The 18,375-nt window shown below is 36.6% G+C and overlaps 1 protein-coding gene across 1 annotated transcript in view; it reads right to left on the bottom strand.

The window, feature by feature from the left end:
• Positions 1–18,375, bottom strand: part of Trdn (triadin) — a 413,724-nt gene that overhangs the window by 239,320 nt on the left and 156,029 nt on the right. The window contains exons 11-12 of the mRNA XM_031380731.1: positions 14,407–14,472; positions 13,188–13,241 (exon numbers count right to left, since the gene is read on the bottom strand). Coding sequence (XP_031236591.1) covers positions 13,188–13,241; positions 14,407–14,472 — 120 coding nt within the window. The remainder of the gene's footprint in view (positions 1–13,187; positions 13,242–14,406; positions 14,473–18,375) is intronic.

Genomic DNA, 18,375 nt, shown 5'->3' with positions numbered 1-18,375 from the left:
TATCTTCTGCACCTGAAATTCTCCCTTCTATTACTTGTGTTCTGTGGATGATGCTTGCATCTATGAGTCCTGTCCTCTTTCCTAGGTTTTCTACCTGCAGAGTTGTCTCCCTATGTGATTTCTTTATTGTTTCTACTTCCATTTTTAGATCTATGATGGTCCAATTCCTTCACTTGCTTGGTTGTGTTTTCCTGTAATTCTTTAAGGAATTTTTGTGTTTCCTCTTTAAGGTCTTCTACCCTTTTTCCTGTGTTCTCCTGTATTTCTTTAAGGGTGTTATGTATGTCCTTCTTAAAGTCTGCTATCAGCATCATAAGATGTGGTTTTTAAATCCACATCTTTCTTTTATTTACATCTGTATTTATTTTTTTATACTTATGGGAGTTTTGCCTGCATGTATCAATGTATATTTATATAACTGGTGTCCACAGAGGTCAGATGAAGGCATCAGACCTCTTGGAATGGGATTTTCAGATGTTTGTGAGCTAACATGTAAAGGAGCTGGGTACTGAACCCAGGTCTTCTAGACAATGCAATGCTTTTAACTGTTGAGCCATCTATACATACCCTAGAGCATTCTGTTTCTACGTGTATGAATGTACACCAAATTTCCCTAGAATGAAAACTGCTGGGTAGTTACTCTACTGTGAATTGTGCACTGAACACAGGAGCTGCTTATGCAATAAATTCTATGTAGTGAGTAGATCTGTGAGATGGTGCTGCTTAGTGATTCACTAATTTTTTGATTGGATATTTTTTTATTTCCATTTCAAATGTTATCCCCTTTCCTTGTTTCCCCCCTCTTCTCGGAAACCTCCTATCCCATCCCTGCCCCTCTACATCAATGAGGGTGTTTTCCTTTCTAAGAAGGACCAAAGCACCCACACATTGGTCTTCCTTCTTCTTGAGCTTCATGTGGCCTGTGTATTGTATCTTGGGTATTCTGAGCTTTTAAGCTAATATCCACTAATCAGTGAATGCAAACCATGTGTGTTCTTTTGTGATTGGGTTACCTCACTCAGAATGACATTTTATAGTTCCGTCCATTTGCCTAAGAATATCATGAATTGGGCAGAAGTGATGGAGTAGCTGGGCCAGGGTCCTTCCTGCCTCCATCTCCACCCAGGAGCTGGGGCTATTCTGAAGCACTCTGGGTACAGGTCCTGCCAGGGGAGAGCTGGTCTCCAGGAAGTGCTCTGACACAAGCTTCCAGGCCCACAGGAGTGACAGGCTCAAACCAGAGACAGTAAGACAAGCTAACACCACAGATAACCTGAAGCAAAAGGCAAGCGCAAGAACCTTGCCAACAGACACTAAGGCTACATGGCATCACTACAACCCAGTTCTCCCACAGCAGCAAGTCCTGGATTCTACAACACACCAGAAGAGCAACATTGCATGGCTACATGGCATCACTACAACCCAGTTCTCCCACAGCAGCAAGTCCTGGATTCTACAACACACCAGAAGAGCATTTAAAAACCACATCTCATGATGCTGATAGCCGACTTTAAGAAGGACATAAATAACTCCCTGAAAGAAATACAGGAGAACACAGGAAAACGGGTAGAAGACTTTAAAGAGGAAACACAAAAATCCCTTCATATCTATCTTCATATCTTTGTTGAAATATCTTCAACAAAATTATAGATGAAGACTTCTCTAACCTAAATAAAGATATGATTGTATAAGCCTTACTTACCACAGGCCCCATTACCATGCATGTGTCTTTGTCCTCTGATTCATAGAACTTGAATATGTCACAATTTAGTACCAGAGTTGTCTTTGGGAACAACTTTATGTGTTTTTTGTCCTAACGGATTTTATTGTAATTTTCACATGTCAATAGTTTTTATTGTATATCATAAAATTAATACAGGTCAGAGAATATGAGTGGTGATCAATATAACAGATACTTTTAACACATATTTTGAAAAAAAAGAGAAAGGCTCTTAATATCAAAAAATACATGTCCCTGAAAGTTTTCCACAAATGCTTAAAATAATCAAACTTAGAAAACTAATTACAATTTTTCCATCTAAGATCTTTGTTTTTTTTTTTTTTGTAGTTTTTTTTCCTTGAGTTTCATAACTAATTACTAAACTTTTCTAACCATTAACTTTGTAGTCACTATGGTATCTTGACTGAGATGTATCAAGACAATTCCTCATGTTGAGGACAATTATCCCTTATTCCAAACACAACATGTTGTGTCATAATGTACTTGATTTAGTCAGACATAAAGTATGCTCTGATGAGGTTCAGATAATGTCTTATGCTGGAGTACACTCAGGAGTGATAGTGAACTCAGGTTGTATGCTGTGAAAACTCTTCATGACTTTACTTTCTGGAATCCATTCTTTTTTATTGAAAATATTTTTTACCACAGTACGTTGTTCTTATAGCTCTCCCCAAATCCTGCCAGTCGCTCCCTAACACCCCTCCCATCCAGATCCACACCATTTCTGTCTCTCCTTAGGTAAAACAACCAGGCATCTAAGGAATAATAATAAAATACAATGAGACAAAACAAAAACAAACAATTATAGATAAGACAAAACAAAGAAAAAGAACAAAATAAAAAGGCTCAAAAAAACTCATAGAGACACACATATTTGCCCACACAAGAATCCCACAAAATCTCAAAACCAGAAGCTATATAACCAAATGACCTGTAAGAGTTTCATATGCATATATGCATAATACATTTTATTGTAAAATATGTATTATATAATATATAAAAACATATGTTATATAATACATAAAATATATTTTATAATATGCAATGTACTATATAATATATGCAATATATATTATATGTGTATACAGGTGTATTATTTTTATTGAAAATACATATTTTGCCATTGAGGTTTTTGTTCATATATACATATTATACACATGTGTATATGTATATATATGTATATGCATATACTTATAATATATTATATATGTATATGTGTGATATATATGTATATATAGAGGTATATATGCACCTATATATACATATATATGTGTGTGTGCATATATATATACATATATGTGTGTGTGTATATATACATATATATGTGTGTGCATATATATATATGTGTGTGTGTATATATATATATATATGTATATATATATATATTAAAGCTTACCTACTTTTAAGTGTAGTTTGTTTCCCTAGTGAGACATCCTTTTAGAAAACTAATTTTTCATTTGTAAGAAGTTACCACTTGGAGACATCTTCTGAATTAGGAACGGACACATGTATCTGCTTCTATTTTTGGTTACACCGTCTGGAGCAGACACATATAGGCCCTGTGTATGCTGCCTCAGTCTCTATGAGTTTGTATGTTCATCAGTCCTGTTATATTTAGAAGGCCCTGTGTTCTTGGTGTTCTTCCTTCCTCTGGATCTTACATTCCTTCAGTCTCTTCCTCTATAGAACTCTGTGATCCTAAGTAGAGGGATTTGGTGAAGACATCCCTTTAGGGGTGAGTGTTCCCAGGTCTCTCATTTTCTAAGGAGTTGTTTGGCTGGGGGTTATTGGTATGTATTCCTATCTGCTGCATGAAGAAGAGGATTTGTCTTCCTGGGTGGTTCTGGATCTACTTTACATCACTCAGGAGGAAATTGTTTAGTTTCTTTAATTTACCTGTGAATTTCGTTATTTCATTTCTTAACAGGTAAATAATATTCCAGTGTGCAAATATACCACATTGCTTTATCCATTTGTCCATTAATAAATATCTAGATTGTTTCAAATTTCTAGTTATTATAAATACAGCAGCAATGAACATGGTTGAGCAAGTGTCTCTGTAGCATGATGAAGTATCAAGTTCAAGAGTGGTATAGCTGGATTTTTTTTTTTTATATAGCTGTAACTTGAGCTAGATCAGTGTGAACCTATTCTTTACCACAACTGTTTTTTATTTAAATAATCAACCTACTAGTAAAGTTAATACAAAATGCCAAATTTATTGCAATGAAAACAAAGATTAAAAGCTTATTTGAGTGGATGTATAATCTAGGTATGAGTTTCATTTATTCAGATTAATCTTTAAAAAGTGAACAGAATGCTCTGAATAACCTGAAATGTAACACACTCCATCTCCTCACATGTTCAGTGTCCTCTGCTTCACACTTAACATATCACACGTCTCTGCCTTACTCCTTCTGGCTGTGATTACTGAAGGACACATTCTCAGCAATGAGGATACTAAAGAAGGATTACAGTAAGTTCAAGGCCATCCTGTGCTGTAGCATGAGACCACGTCTCAAACAATGGAAAACCTTATCATCTTGAGCTTCTGATACTATCTTCTTCTATCTCTCATCTTGGAATGCTATTTGATGGGAAAAATGAAGACTAAGGCTACAGACAGACAGGACAGCTTCTTGGGGGATAACAACATAGCTTTAGTAAACTCTCTGTTTCCTCATTTTTACATTAAACATCTACATTTTTATGCTCAGAATAATGGCATTATGATGAAGTATCAAGTTCAAGAGTGGTATAGCTGGATATAGGGTTAGGGTTAGGGAATATGAATTCACAATTCTCATAATTTTATTTTGGAGGTCACAATAAATTTTTCTATTTTGAGCCATGACATCTAAAAATCTTATTTTTTCCTGTAAGCTAAATAATGAAACAAAGCACCCATATTCCCTTTATATAGAAATAACTTCTTTTTCTAGTCCAGAAACTGCCCTATTTTATTTTGACCCTACTACTTTACCTTAGGTAGTGACTCTCAGACATGATTTCAGCCTGTATACAAGACAAAGTTCACGTACTCATTCTGCAAGAGGATCAAGACCATTCACCTCACCACAAAAGTTATATTAGAAAGAGCCCAAAAGGACTGGTGTGACTCAAACCATGTCCTCTCTCTGAAAATCTATGTTTTTCTCCTCCAAAAGACTTAAACAAGAGGGAAGGTGGGGCCAATCTTGCGATTAGCTTAATGTAATGTGGACCTTTTCCAAAAAAACAAGGAACCAAAAAAGGTAATGCATTTCATTCTGATATCGTGTGACTTCTGTATCAAAATATAACCACTTTAAAGTTATAGCTGAATAAAGTAATAAATTTTTGTATTGCTTACTCCCTATTACTGCCTTTGCTCCTGTTTGTGACCATATGTAACTTAACTCTTCACCATAGATTTCCCTTTACAAAATGGTTATTTTAATTCTTACTTTATAGATATCTCACAATATTCAAGTAAGAATATGGAATAAGTTTAAGTACTATCATTACCATAATATATGTTAGTATAAAGAGTACATATATATATATATATACATGTATATATATATATGATTTTCAATATTATTTTAGAAATCTTCTTTGGCATTTCTTAAAAGACTGGCATATCTAGGTCTTAGTTCTAGATCCCTTTCTTTGACACCATTATTTTGGATAATCTTATCTATCTTCAAGGTGGTAATATTAAGGTTACTAGATTGAAAAATATTATTCAGAACTTCACATTGTACTTTTAATAAATTTAAAAACTCATGTATGTATGTGAGTACTTTGACTATTCATACAAACCACATCATATATAAATGTCATAGTCATATGTCTTTTATTGATGCACACATGAATAGCTTGATCATTTTAAAGAATCAGATACCAATATAAAATGTCTCTCAGGATATGGTTTAGTAGTTGACTATAAATTTATACATGTATGTGGCCCTGGGTCTGAACCTCACAACCATAAAAATAAATAGATAAAAATAAAATAAATATGTAAAATCAATTCACTCTTAGAGGGCCCCATTCTAACAACCACATCTATTTTAAAGTCTCTACACCCATCAATTATTTTCAACTATCACCCCAACTTAGCTCCTCCATTATCCTCACACTAAGTTGAACTAATAAACTTATGCCACTTAACTATGCATCCTATCAAAACTTAAGGTCCACTGGGATAGTTCCTAGTTCTGCTGTACATGCCAATAATCTCTGTAAGAAGGCAATCTGTATGGCTGAATTAATTTTTTTATGCTGTTATATTACAGCATACTTCAAAAAATATCAATAGGGTCTTTGGGTTCCTTCTGCCAATTTCAATTTCTGTCAGATTCAAAATATGTATGTCACTCTATACCACTAACACCTATCAGTTACTTTATTAAACTTATCATAACTAATAGACCTACAGTTATAGCAAATGGCAATAAATTTAGTCTCAAAATGTTTATAACTTAATACCCCAAAAGTATCCCACCAGAAACAAGTGGACTGAATAATGAGACTAGGAGATAGAAATTAGTTGAGCTGTTTAGGGACAAAGACTTTGATCAAAGTCCTTGGCCAAATGACAAAGGTTCTATCCTAGCAATGCCCTTGGTTCTATCATAGCCAGATGCCAGAAATACTAGGCAGTCTGGTGTTGCCTCCCCCGTCCAGCTCAGCCATCGGATTCTGGCAGCTTCTGCTTAGAGGCGGCCACCTACCTGGCCAAGACAGTAGCCCTCTACAGACTGTCTTTGAAGAAGAGCTGCCTGGAAGTCACACTGAGATACAGCCTACCTGCCAGGAGTCTTTGAGTTGCTAGGGACTCTGGCATTGTCTGCTGCAGTGTTTATGTTATGCAAATATCTTGTACCTGGAGATTCAGTTTCAGTTTTCCCTGTGCCTGTATATTTTCTGAATATTTCTAAGTAAAGTGAAGCCTTGATAGGAACGCTACTTGGCCTCCGTTCTCTTGTTTCTCGACCCTTAACTTACAGGTTCTTTAAACCTCAGCCTGAGGGAACCCAGGTTCGTGGAGCTGTGGGACAGCTCCATACAGTCTGGTTTCTTGATAAGAAAGCAAAAAGCACAATTACCTGGAAGCTATGCATCAAGGTATGAATGAAACTCCAGTATAGTGCTTGGATTGGGAGGGTGCATAGACACCTAAGGGGCAGGCCAATCACACTGACCAGGTCACATCCTATACATCAACCCAGAAAAGGTTTATTAGCCACTAGACATTTTCAGGTCTATTTATTTACTTTATGTATATGAGTGCTTTGCCTGCATGTATGTATGTGCACTCCATGCTTACTACATGCCCTTATGGATCAGAAAAAAAAGGTGTCAAGTTTCATGGAGTTATGGATGGTTGTAAGTTACTGTATGGCATATGTAGTCAGCTGTAAACTGAACTCTAATCCTCAGGAAAAACAAATGTTCTTACCTACTCAGCCAGTCTCCAACCCCAATCATTCACTTCTTGGAACCTGCTCTTGTTATATGGGCATTCTACCTACTTCCTTCCTCTTAAAAACCCACCTATAAACATGAAATAAAGTACACTCTATTCTTGCATTGTCTGTGACATTCATTATTGAGTCCATGAGACAATGTTTAAGTAAAGAGTATATAAGCAGCATTAAAGTCTTTCCTGTGAGCATTTAAATCACCATATTTCATCATGCTCATGGACTGAGTTATCAGTTACAATTTGGGAAAGATCAGACTAATATGTGGTTGTTTTCAGAGGATATACAATTCAGGTCTTCAGAAACCATCTCAGGACAGGGACTTAGATTCTTGTCCTTAGCTAGAGACTAGAATTGTCTTTGGCTCTACATGAACTTTATCGCCTCAATCATTCCTGAAAGTGTCATTATTATGGATCCCTTGGCCATTCTCTTTTACTTGCATCCTACTCTTATAAGATGTGGGGGAAAATTGAATTTCTAAAGCAAATTTGGAGCTCATTTGCAACTATACTTAATATTAGAGACTTACTATATCTCGCTAACCAGATACATGAAGCTAATAATCAAAAACAGATCCACAAAAGAGATGAATGGCTCAGCAAATGAAAGCATCAATACATCTCTCTATTTCTCATTTTCTCTAGACTGGTTCTCTAGTGGTTAAGAAAACATTGTTCTGATTGAAGTTGGTTTTGGCCTGTTGTTTCATGACTCAGTAACAACTTCTTAATTCAAAATCTTCACATCCTCCAGACAGCCATTGTTCCCTTGAGGAATATCATCTGTTTGACCATGCAGAGTGGTGCAATTGAGTAATAACACCCACACAAAGCTCAGGACAAGGTTTGGTTAGTCTTCATTTCCTTTGTTGGTTGGATTTTTTTCCTTATATTTTGTTTTGTTGTGGTTTTCAAAGTATTTCTTTAAATAGGAATGTATTATTTAATCATCGAATACATCTTGATTTGTTTTTATTATACACAACTTTGAGGGAGATTTTTCAACATATAATGTAAAGTATCTACTATAGTTAACTGATTTTCAAAATCTGAGGCTCAACTAATACCAAACGTTAAGCTGAGAATGTAGTATCATATGAGTCACTGCTTGCATTTTCTACCAACACAGACTACTAGTAAAGTTTATGGAATTTACACTTTGGTTTTTTTTTTAATAATAGGAAAGTAGTAAAGTACAGTACAAATAAATTATTATAGTTTTATATTATATTATATGTACTATATATTAAATAAGCTTGTGAGACATTTAAGAGTTAATTTAATGAGTTTATATTCAGTAAAATTTAATAATCATATATTCAGTAGGTTATCTAAGGCTGGCTTCTGTCTTTTTAACTCATTACTCTTTGTAGCTACAACTATTATATTCATTGCTTTATTTTCTTTACTATTTCAGAAATAAATGATGTAAGTCTTTGGAATTAAAGTGGATTTTCAACTTAGTCTGAGAAGCACCTGAGGGATTGATACGTATCTTATCAATTTCTGTTATAGTATTTCCAGAAAGGATTAACTAAGAAAGGAAAATTTGCTGTGACACTATCCCACATGCAGGGAGTCGATAGAATACAAACGAAGGCTAGCTACCACATTCATCTTATCTCAGCGCTTCCTGATCTTAGTGGGTTACACTTCTCATCTGGCCTTACTCCACAACGTACTGAAATGTCTGAACACATCAGGCAAAACAAAACTTCCCCTTTCTTTATGTCAGATGTTCATCTTAGCTGGAAGGAAAGCAGGGAGTGCGAGCCCCTTGACAGTTCAAGCTATGCATGCCTGGCTGCATTTCTACAGCACTGAGAAGCCTATGATGGAATATTTCAAAATTATATTCCAATTCTGAAAAATTTGAAAGCATTATCCAATTGTAAAAAGGAATATTCATTTAGAAAGCAATCAAATTCTCTGTGTCTGTACATACACTCGCACACACCACCTATACACACCATAAAAATTGAGTGTTAAGGACTTTTAAACACAATATCAAAAAATACATGTTTCCATCAAAGTTAGATTAATTTATAAGACTCAATGATATCTAAGTGACCAAAATAAATGAAAGCTTCCAACATGAAAATGGTTTCAAAAGTGTAAATGTGTTTTACAATCCCATCGGAATAGGCTTATATGTGTTCAGCGGTGGTTTCATTTGGTTTCTACATCAATGATCCTGGACTTGCAGGAAAAGACATTGCAATAGACAGTTGCTCTCAATTATGAAGAACTTTACTTTCATGTAAAAGGGAAACTAAAGTCATAGGTCTTCACACCATAGAGTTTAAGATTTTCCCATGACTCATTGTATATACATGTATTTCAGCATTCAGCCCCAAAGTTTAATTAAACCAAAAGAAAACACACAGAGAGAAACAATAACAGAGAAAGAGAGAGAGAGAGAGAGAGAGAGAGAGAGAGAGAGAGAGTCAGAGAGACAGAGAGACAGAGATTGACAGACTGACAGATGGAGAGAGACACAGAAGAACAGAGATAGTGGCAGAGGTAGAGAAACAAACGGAGAGACAGAAAGATAGAAAAATAGAAACAGGTAGAAACCGAGAGAAAGAGACTGACAGATATATACAGACAGACTGTGGGGAAGTGAGCAGTTCTGACAGCCAGAGTCCAGTAGAAGAGAGCCACCTTGGAACCCCGGAGACCCACTGAGCAATGTAAATTTGCTTATAAAGGATGGTAGGTATTCAGTGGTTGCTCCTAAGACCAATGGCTCAGATTTCAGCCCAGACCCCTCACAGCTGCCCCTGCAGGAGATGTGTGCTCTATCAGGCAGACAATGCCTCAAACTTCCAGCATTCTAGCTGGAGCTTACATAGAGTCATTGACCACAAGCCATGTATGCCATGCCCCATACAATAAAAGGGATGGTTTGCCCCCTCCTCACTCTCTTAGTTTATTACCCTTCCCTTCTTACTCTCACCCTCTTTCTCTCTTACTTCTCTCCCCTCACTCTTACTTCCTCTTGCTCTCTTGCCCTCACTCTATTGTTCTCTTTCTCCCTCCTCACTCTCTCACCCTTCTCTTGCTCCTCACTCTCTCTTACTTCTCTCCTTTTGCTCTTACTTCCTCTTGCCCTCTTGCTCTCTCTCCTCTCTCTGCTCTTTGTTCTCTTCTCTCTGCCTTTCTCCTTCTCCTTCTTTTCTGTCTCTCTCTCCTTCCTCTCCTTTCTTTCTCTCTACTCAACTAGCTATTTCTCCTTCCTACAATAAAATAACTCATTCATACATTGCCTCCCTTTTTAATTAAGGTGCTGTGCAGCAACAGGTCAGCCCCGGGGGAGAGAGAGAGACCCTGGCCTCAGCAGCAGGCCCCCTGCCACCAGGGAGAGAGAGAGCTTCAGCCAGGCTGGGGCTGCAGCCCAGGCCCCCATGTTTTTGGAACAACAACAGACTGAAACACACACACACACACACACACACACACACACACACACACACATACACACACACTCACTAGACCCTGCATCTTTTGAGTTTTGTCTAATATTTCCTGGACAAAATTTTCCAACTCACTGAACCTTTGCCATTCCTTTTTGCTTGTTTTGTAAGCCATATGCAAGCTTGGGTGTGATATATTTCACCTTGTTTATAGCCCAGTAGGAGAAATACCATTACTCCTATTTTCCATTCACAGTAGTCATTACTTAGTCATACTACAGTCTCTGTTTTAGACTTCATCCACATAAAGCTATTATTCCTATTTCTCCCTGAGAACAGAAGGACTTTACTAATGCCATCCTGTCCCGCCTGCCCTCCCCTGCCTATGTCACACCTTGGAGCTCTATTTGGCTGCTCCTCATTTAAACATAACTGATGTGTAAACTTTCAGTTTACTGTTATCGCAAGAGGATCTGGATGTCTCATTAACTTACATTATTAACAGCTGAGAAGAATTTGGCTTTTACCCCATTGCATAGACAGGTCCTGGGATGTTTGCATTTTAATGGAACACAATTCCTACATACATCACTAGAACGGAGTAGCTTTAAGCAGAATTTCAACTATTGCGATATGAGTAGAAGAAATATATATCCCTGAACAACTTTCCATGTATATGTATATGCTATATGAGTAGAAATAGAAACCAATGCTTAAGTTAGCATACCATTAAATCAAAACTAAATGCAGAAGTCTAAACTGTCCAACAGTTGAATCATCAATTTCTCTCTTTTTTTAAAATTAATCATTTCATTTGTTTACATCTCAAATGATATTCCCATTCTCAGTTACACCTCCATATACACCCCTGCCCCACACCTGCCCTCCCTCCCTTTCTCTTTTCCCCTATGTGGACGCTCCCCCACCTACCCATTCACTCCTGCCCCACCACTCTAGTATCCCCCTACAGTGGAGCATCAAACATCCACAGAACCAAGGGCCTTCCTGGACTACATAAGTATCTGGAGACATAGAGCCCTGCTTGTACACTCCTTTGTTGGTGGTCTAGTCCCTGGGAGTACTGGATGTCATCTGCCAGTGGATATTGTTCTTCCTACGTGTTTGCAGTCCCCCTCTGCTCCTCTAGTCCTTCCCTAGCTCTCCCACCGGGATCCCTGAGCTCAGTCTCATGGTTGGCTCTAAGCATCCTCATCTACATTGGTTAGTGTTGGCAGAACCTTTCAGGGAACAGCCATACCAGGTTCTTGTCAGCAAGCTTGGCAACAGCAATAGTGTCCAGGTTTAGTATATGCAGACAGGATGGATCCCCAAGTAGGGAGGTCCCCAGATGGCCATTCCTACAGACTCTGCTCCATTTTTGTCCCTGTCTTTCCTTTGGACAAGAACATTATAAGAGAAAGAGGCAAAGATTCAGCTAACATTTCTATCTTACTTTTTAGTGAGATAGAATTAATGATCTTGCTCCTGAAGGACAACATGAACCATCCAGTACCCTCAGAGCTCTCAGGGACTAAACCACTAAACCAAAGACTACACACAGTGGGACTCATGGCTCCAGCCACATGTGTAGCAGAGACTGGCCTTTCATCAATGGGTGAAGAGGCCCCTGGTCTTGTGAAGGCTCAATGCCCCCATGAAGGGGAATGCCAAGACAGGGAGTGGGTAGGTTGGTAAGCAGAGGGAGAGGAGAGGGGATAAGGGGTTTTTGGAGGGGAAATGAGAAAAGGGGATAACATTTGAAATGTAAATAAAGAAAATATCTAATAATAATAATAAAAAAAACCTTTGAGATGGGTGGCTGACCCCATCCCTCAACGGAGGCCATGTCTATCTACTGCAAGTATTCTCTACATTTTGTGAACAGAAATCCAATGGCTCATGCTCTAAGATCAACAATCGTCAAATAGGACCTCATAAAATTGAAAAGTTTCTGAGAAGCAAAGGATACTGTCAATAGGACAAAACAGCAACCCATAGACTGAGAAAAGATCTTTACCAACCCTACATCTGATAAAAGGCTAATATCTAAAATCTACAAATAATTCAAGAATCAAATAACCCTATTAAAAATGGAGTACAGAGCTAAACAGAATTCTCAACTGAGGAATCTCAAATGGCTAAGGAGGACTTAAAGAAATGTTCAAAATCCTTCGTCATCAGGGAAATGCAAATCAAAATAACTTTGAGATTCCACCTCATAATAATCAGAATGGCTAAGATCAAAACATAGGTGAAAGCAGATGCTGGTGAGGATGTGGAGAAAGAGGAACACTCCTCCATTGCTGACAGGACGGCCAGTTGGTAAAACAACTTTGGAAATCAATCAATTTCCAGAGAAAATTGGAAATTCTAAATGAAGACCCAGCTATACCACAAATAGCCTTGAATAATGTTCTTCCTGTAGATTCTTTTGTTTTGGTAGGCTACACATGGATAGATGTGAATACCAATATTCAAGCTGCATGTTGAGGCACCAATATTATTCATGCACTAAATCTTGGAAGGCAACAGGGGAAAGAAAAGAAAAGAACAATACCTTTGCCTTTCCCATCACTGGTAGTTTCCTCACTTTTCTTTTTGACTTCTTTTTCTGCAGGTAAAATAAGAATGTTATAAGCCTCTAAATAAGGCATTCTTTTTTTTTTTTTTTTGGTTTTTCGAGACAGAGTTTCTCTGTGTAACCGTGGCTGTCCTGGAACTCACTCTGTAGACCAGGCTGGCCTCGAACTCAGAAATCCGCCTGCCTCTGCCTCCCAAAACTGCAGAAATCTGCCTGCTGGGATTAAAGGCATGCGCCACCACCGCCCAGCCTAACTAACCCATTCTTATATGTTTCAGAGAACACATGACTCCCATTATAGTGACCAGTTTACTTTGCCAAGAAAACTGTAAGTCTAAGCCAAAATCCTATATAAGTGGGTTCTGTACTAGAACTTTCTAAACACACCCATAGTTTAGGAGTCCTGTCTATCTATAAAGGGATTTAATTTGATAAGGAAAACAAATCTTTAACACAGGTAGAGATATTAAATGCAGTACAATTGCTGTACAATTACTGTATAGACTCTTAAATATAATAGAAGGAATGAATTGAGTGTTCCCTGTGGTTTGGGTCACAGATGAATATTTGGAATTTTGAAATTTCTGAAAACATCTTGGTAGTATGAATAAGAGAGGAATAAGAATAAGAATTGTATAACAAACTATCCCATGCACTCTTCTCACAGTATAAAATAATTTGACCTCTTGATAGTTACTTCTAATAAAATTGGATAAAGTAAATAATAATCTTTATTAGTTACATGCACACCTACATTCCATACACCTACTCCCCACTCTCTGTCACACTCTCTTTTTCTATGTATGTATGTAGGTAATTATGTATGTATGTATGCATGTATATATGTATGTATATATGTATGTATGTATACTGCAAAATGCAGAAAAATACCACGAGAGTATCTTAATAGATGTTAAGATGCCAGATGATATGACACAGGCTTGAAATTTCATGTTTCTGAGACATGAGAATCATGATCACCCCGAGTTAAACAGAAAATCTATTTTTAAATGAATACAGAAGTAAAGGATTTTACATTTCCTTCAAATCTAATTTGGAACATTTAAAAATACCAAGTGTTTTCACTAACAGTGACAATCAAATAAATGAATCTCTTTCTAGAAAACAGTAGCTTTTCCAGCAACACTATCAATTAAGACTGTTTGATTTAGGTATTAGATTTTCTAATCCTTACCTTTCTTTTTTGTATCAGAAGTAACTTTCTTCTCCATTTTCTTCTTCTCTTCTTCTTTTTCTTTTTCTGGAGAAGAAATTGCAAATATCCCCATTGTTTCCATAATAGACAGGAAGGATGAAGCCAGTTGATAGAAGGTATTACTGCTAAGAGGGTTCTCTCTCCCAAAAACTTTGTGGTTCCCAAAACACCTCAAGTTGATACCATCTTTTCCCCATTTTAAAAATAACAGTAGCCCCCTCAAAGATAGACAGTGCTATCACAAACTTTGCACAATGTCTTGATCGGTTCTGGGTAAATTTCTTACAAACAATATTAAAAGTAGACTAAATGGTCTACTTTGTATGACTATTTTATTACAAATAATGTGTTAGCCCAGCAGTTGTCAGCTTATGGGTAGTAACTCCTTTGGAGTACCAAATGACCCTTTCACAGGCGTAACCTAAGACCATCAGAAAAATGTAGAGATTTACATTATAATTCGTAACAGTAGCAAATATAGTTCTAAAGTAGTAAGGAAAATAATTTTATGGTTGGTGATTTTCACAACATGAGCAACTGCCTTAAAAGGTCACGGCATTAGCAAGGTTGAGAACTACTGTGCTACACTGTTCTATTTTCAGTTGATTTTTTTTTCTTTTTTAGCTTTGGCTCCTGTCAACAGATAATTGGAGCTGGTGACATTCATTTGGCAGTGTGGCAGGGATGTTACCTTCAATACCCTTTCTGAGTAGTTTTATGTAGTAGAGTTCTTGGGTACACAGAGGTTGTAGTATGTCTCAATGCTATGCATGTGTGGTTCCATGAAGTGTCCTGGATATCTCTTTCAGATATCTGAGCATGCCACGGTATGCCATGGTATGACTAGGGCCAAGAGAAGTGCTGCCTAGCTATAAGTTTGGACTCCATGGGCATTTTCTGGTAAGTCTAGTCATTTTGAATAACAATAACAAGTGCTTATATCTAATAGCTGAAATAGAATAGTCAGTGATTTTTTGCTTGAATCAGTAATATGAATTTTTATTGTTAGTAACTGTTTTATCTTCAATTCATAGAAATATTTATTCTATATTTGAAATGCCTTTTTCTTTGCCATTTGTCATTTTCAGGGACTATTATCCTCTAAGCTTTTCATTTGCTAGAACTGTTGTGAGATTTTTTTTTTTACTATGCTAAGAATATCCAATGTGAAATTCTAAGGTGAATGCTTAAGTTGTCTACTAAGAACTACATCTAATTAAATACAGGAATTAATTCATCCCCTTAGGTATAGAGCTTTTTTACCTATAAGATCAAAGCTAACACTTTCTTTTTGTGTTAGAAGCATAATTCATAAAGAGCCCTGAGATAATGTAACACTGTAAGGAGACATGTTCTCACTTTGTCTAAATGTATCTACAATACACTCCTGCAGCTTGCTCAGTCTGAAGGAGAAGGTCTATAAGGAAAAGTTTTATCATTCCAGAGTCAGAGATAAGACTATTGAAATTCACTTTGTTTTTTTTTCTACAAGGTTTAGGCCTAAGCAAAATATATTTTAATAATTAAATAAAGATATTTTAGAGTATTAACATATTCAGTTTGTGTAAGGGGAGAAATTATATGTACCAGGACATTTTCCATCTTTCTAAGTAAACAAAAATGCTAGGTAATTGAAAAGGCTTTTGCTAAACACCATCATCTGATATTATGAATCAGAAAGGGGCGCAATTATGTATGAGTACTTGCAAATATTTCTAAGACCATACTTATAGTACCACAGCTGCTATATAATCATAATTCAGTATCTTAATCTAAGTTTCCTACTGCATAGGAATAAATATTTCATCAGAAAGTCTGTACCAATTAGTCAATGGTACATTGACCTCCACAGTTAAAACAGATACTTGAGGCTGAGGTGCAAGTCCTTTTCAAGTTTTTAAAAAAGAATGTGCTTGTGCAATGAATCCCATGCTTTGACTTATAGCTGATATTTTATTATGGCAGTACAGTGTTCTTGCCAATTTCAGATTGAATTAATGTTTTCATTATACACTCTGCATGTGATTATAGCCATGCCCAGTGGGAATCAGGAATAAGAGCAGAAGTCCACAAGAAGTAGGTATAAATAATGTACTTTAATAATACATTTTTATGAATTAGGACTTTAGGCTGTCACTATGGGATTTACTGTATTCATGGAGAATTTCATTTAAAACATCGCCTTTAAAGGTTTTGCATTTGTCAAGCAATGTTGTCAGTGTTCTTTAGGTGGTCAGTAGCAATGAAATTAAATTTCTCATTTATTGAAGACATAGGAATTTAATCATGCCTTACTCAGGCATATAAATAACCCATGTTTCTTTTATGAAGACTCTCCTTATTTGGATACTTTTTCCCTTAATGTTCCACGATTCCCTTCTCATGTGATCGTGCATTACGTAGATATTTCAGTAGCCTTATCCTCTAATGTGCTTGCTGTTTTGTTTGCACCCCTTGGAGAAGGGTTTGAGCCTTTATTGATACTGGATTCCAAACAGATATCAATTAAACATGTGTGTAGGAGCTGGACTTATCAGCACATTGTCTTTCTCTGAAAAAATTGTCCAAAGTCCGAAAATGATGGCTTTTTCATGAAGGAATCCTTGCTAAAACTTGAAGTTCTGACCCAAGGAAAATGTTATTAGTTTCTGCATAAAATAATATCAAATGAAAGAAAAATGAGAAGACTTCCTAAGCCCTTAGGCTTTTCTCTTCCTTTTAAATGTTTATATGGCTTATCAAAACCAGAAATCACACAACAGTTAATTATTGTTGTAAGGCTCTCTAAAAACCTGTTTCCAGCAAAACTAAGGAACAATTGCAAGTAGTTTTAATTGTGCCTTATGTTTTGTTGTTTTTTTCCAAGTCTTCCTAGTATGGGGCTTATACTAACTCTACATAACAGAGGAATACTTTCCATTTCTATGGAGCTTGGGTTGGTGTATTTTTGTTGCCACTCAAATCAGGTCCCACTTGTTCCATGATACCACATTCCAGCATTCCACTTCACTGACACCTTGTTTCATTGGGGTAGTAGAAATTGTATTACAATCCACCTCATGGCATGACCTTGGAAAATAGCATAAGAGGAGATAAGGCTAATTATATCTATATAATATTATATCCCATTGTTATCAACAGAGTGTAGGATAAGAAACTATGCATGGGCATACTTGGTATAAATTTTGTTTCTGATCTTTTCTAGTTGCACAATGTTGGACATCTACTTTGACTTACTAAATTAGATAACTGACAAGCCGTAACATTTTTACTTTTACTTATTTTTTTTTCTGTGAGGTATAGGGATAATTAGACTAAAGTGTCTGGAACAAAGTAGATATTAAAAGCACAATAAAATAGTAACCAGCATTTGCTACATTTGGCAAATAATAAAAAATGAGTACATATTATATTTAGTATATTTCTAGACATGAGTTCTACTGATTTCCATAGGTACAAATTATTTATCTCTTTTCATGTAAGGAATGTGTATCTAGAATGATTTTTCTTTCAAAGCCTCAAGAAAAAATGGATACATGTAGAGGCAGATCTGCTTACAACACAGCTGTGTTACAATGAAGAACAAACTTCTGGATGTTGCTTGGATATGGTTTGTTAGCTACCATTTATAGAGATATGAATTGAAATTTAATGTGCCAAAACAGATGTTCAACATTGCAAACCAGAGAAGGTCAAGAACAGAATTCAGACCAGGGATTCTGATACTTTCTTATCATATACTGTGTAGATAACAACAAGAAAAGGTTAATAATTGCTCATTGTCTGATGCAACTGTTCAGGAAATGGTAGCCCTTCCATCTCCTTCCCCTGCTCACCAACCCACCCTCTCCCACTTCTTGGACCAGCATTCCCCTACACCGGGGCATAGAACCTTCACAGGACCAAGGGCCTCTCCTCCCATTGATGACCGACTAGGCCATCCTCTGC

Source organism: Mastomys coucha, unplaced genomic scaffold (genome assembly GCF_008632895.1).
Source record: "Mastomys coucha isolate ucsf_1 unplaced genomic scaffold, UCSF_Mcou_1 pScaffold2, whole genome shotgun sequence".
Classification (NCBI taxonomy): domain Eukaryota; kingdom Metazoa; phylum Chordata; class Mammalia; order Rodentia; family Muridae; genus Mastomys; species Mastomys coucha.
The sequence above is the reverse complement of the archived record's forward strand: the minus strand, read 5'-3'. Positions and strand labels throughout refer to the sequence as shown.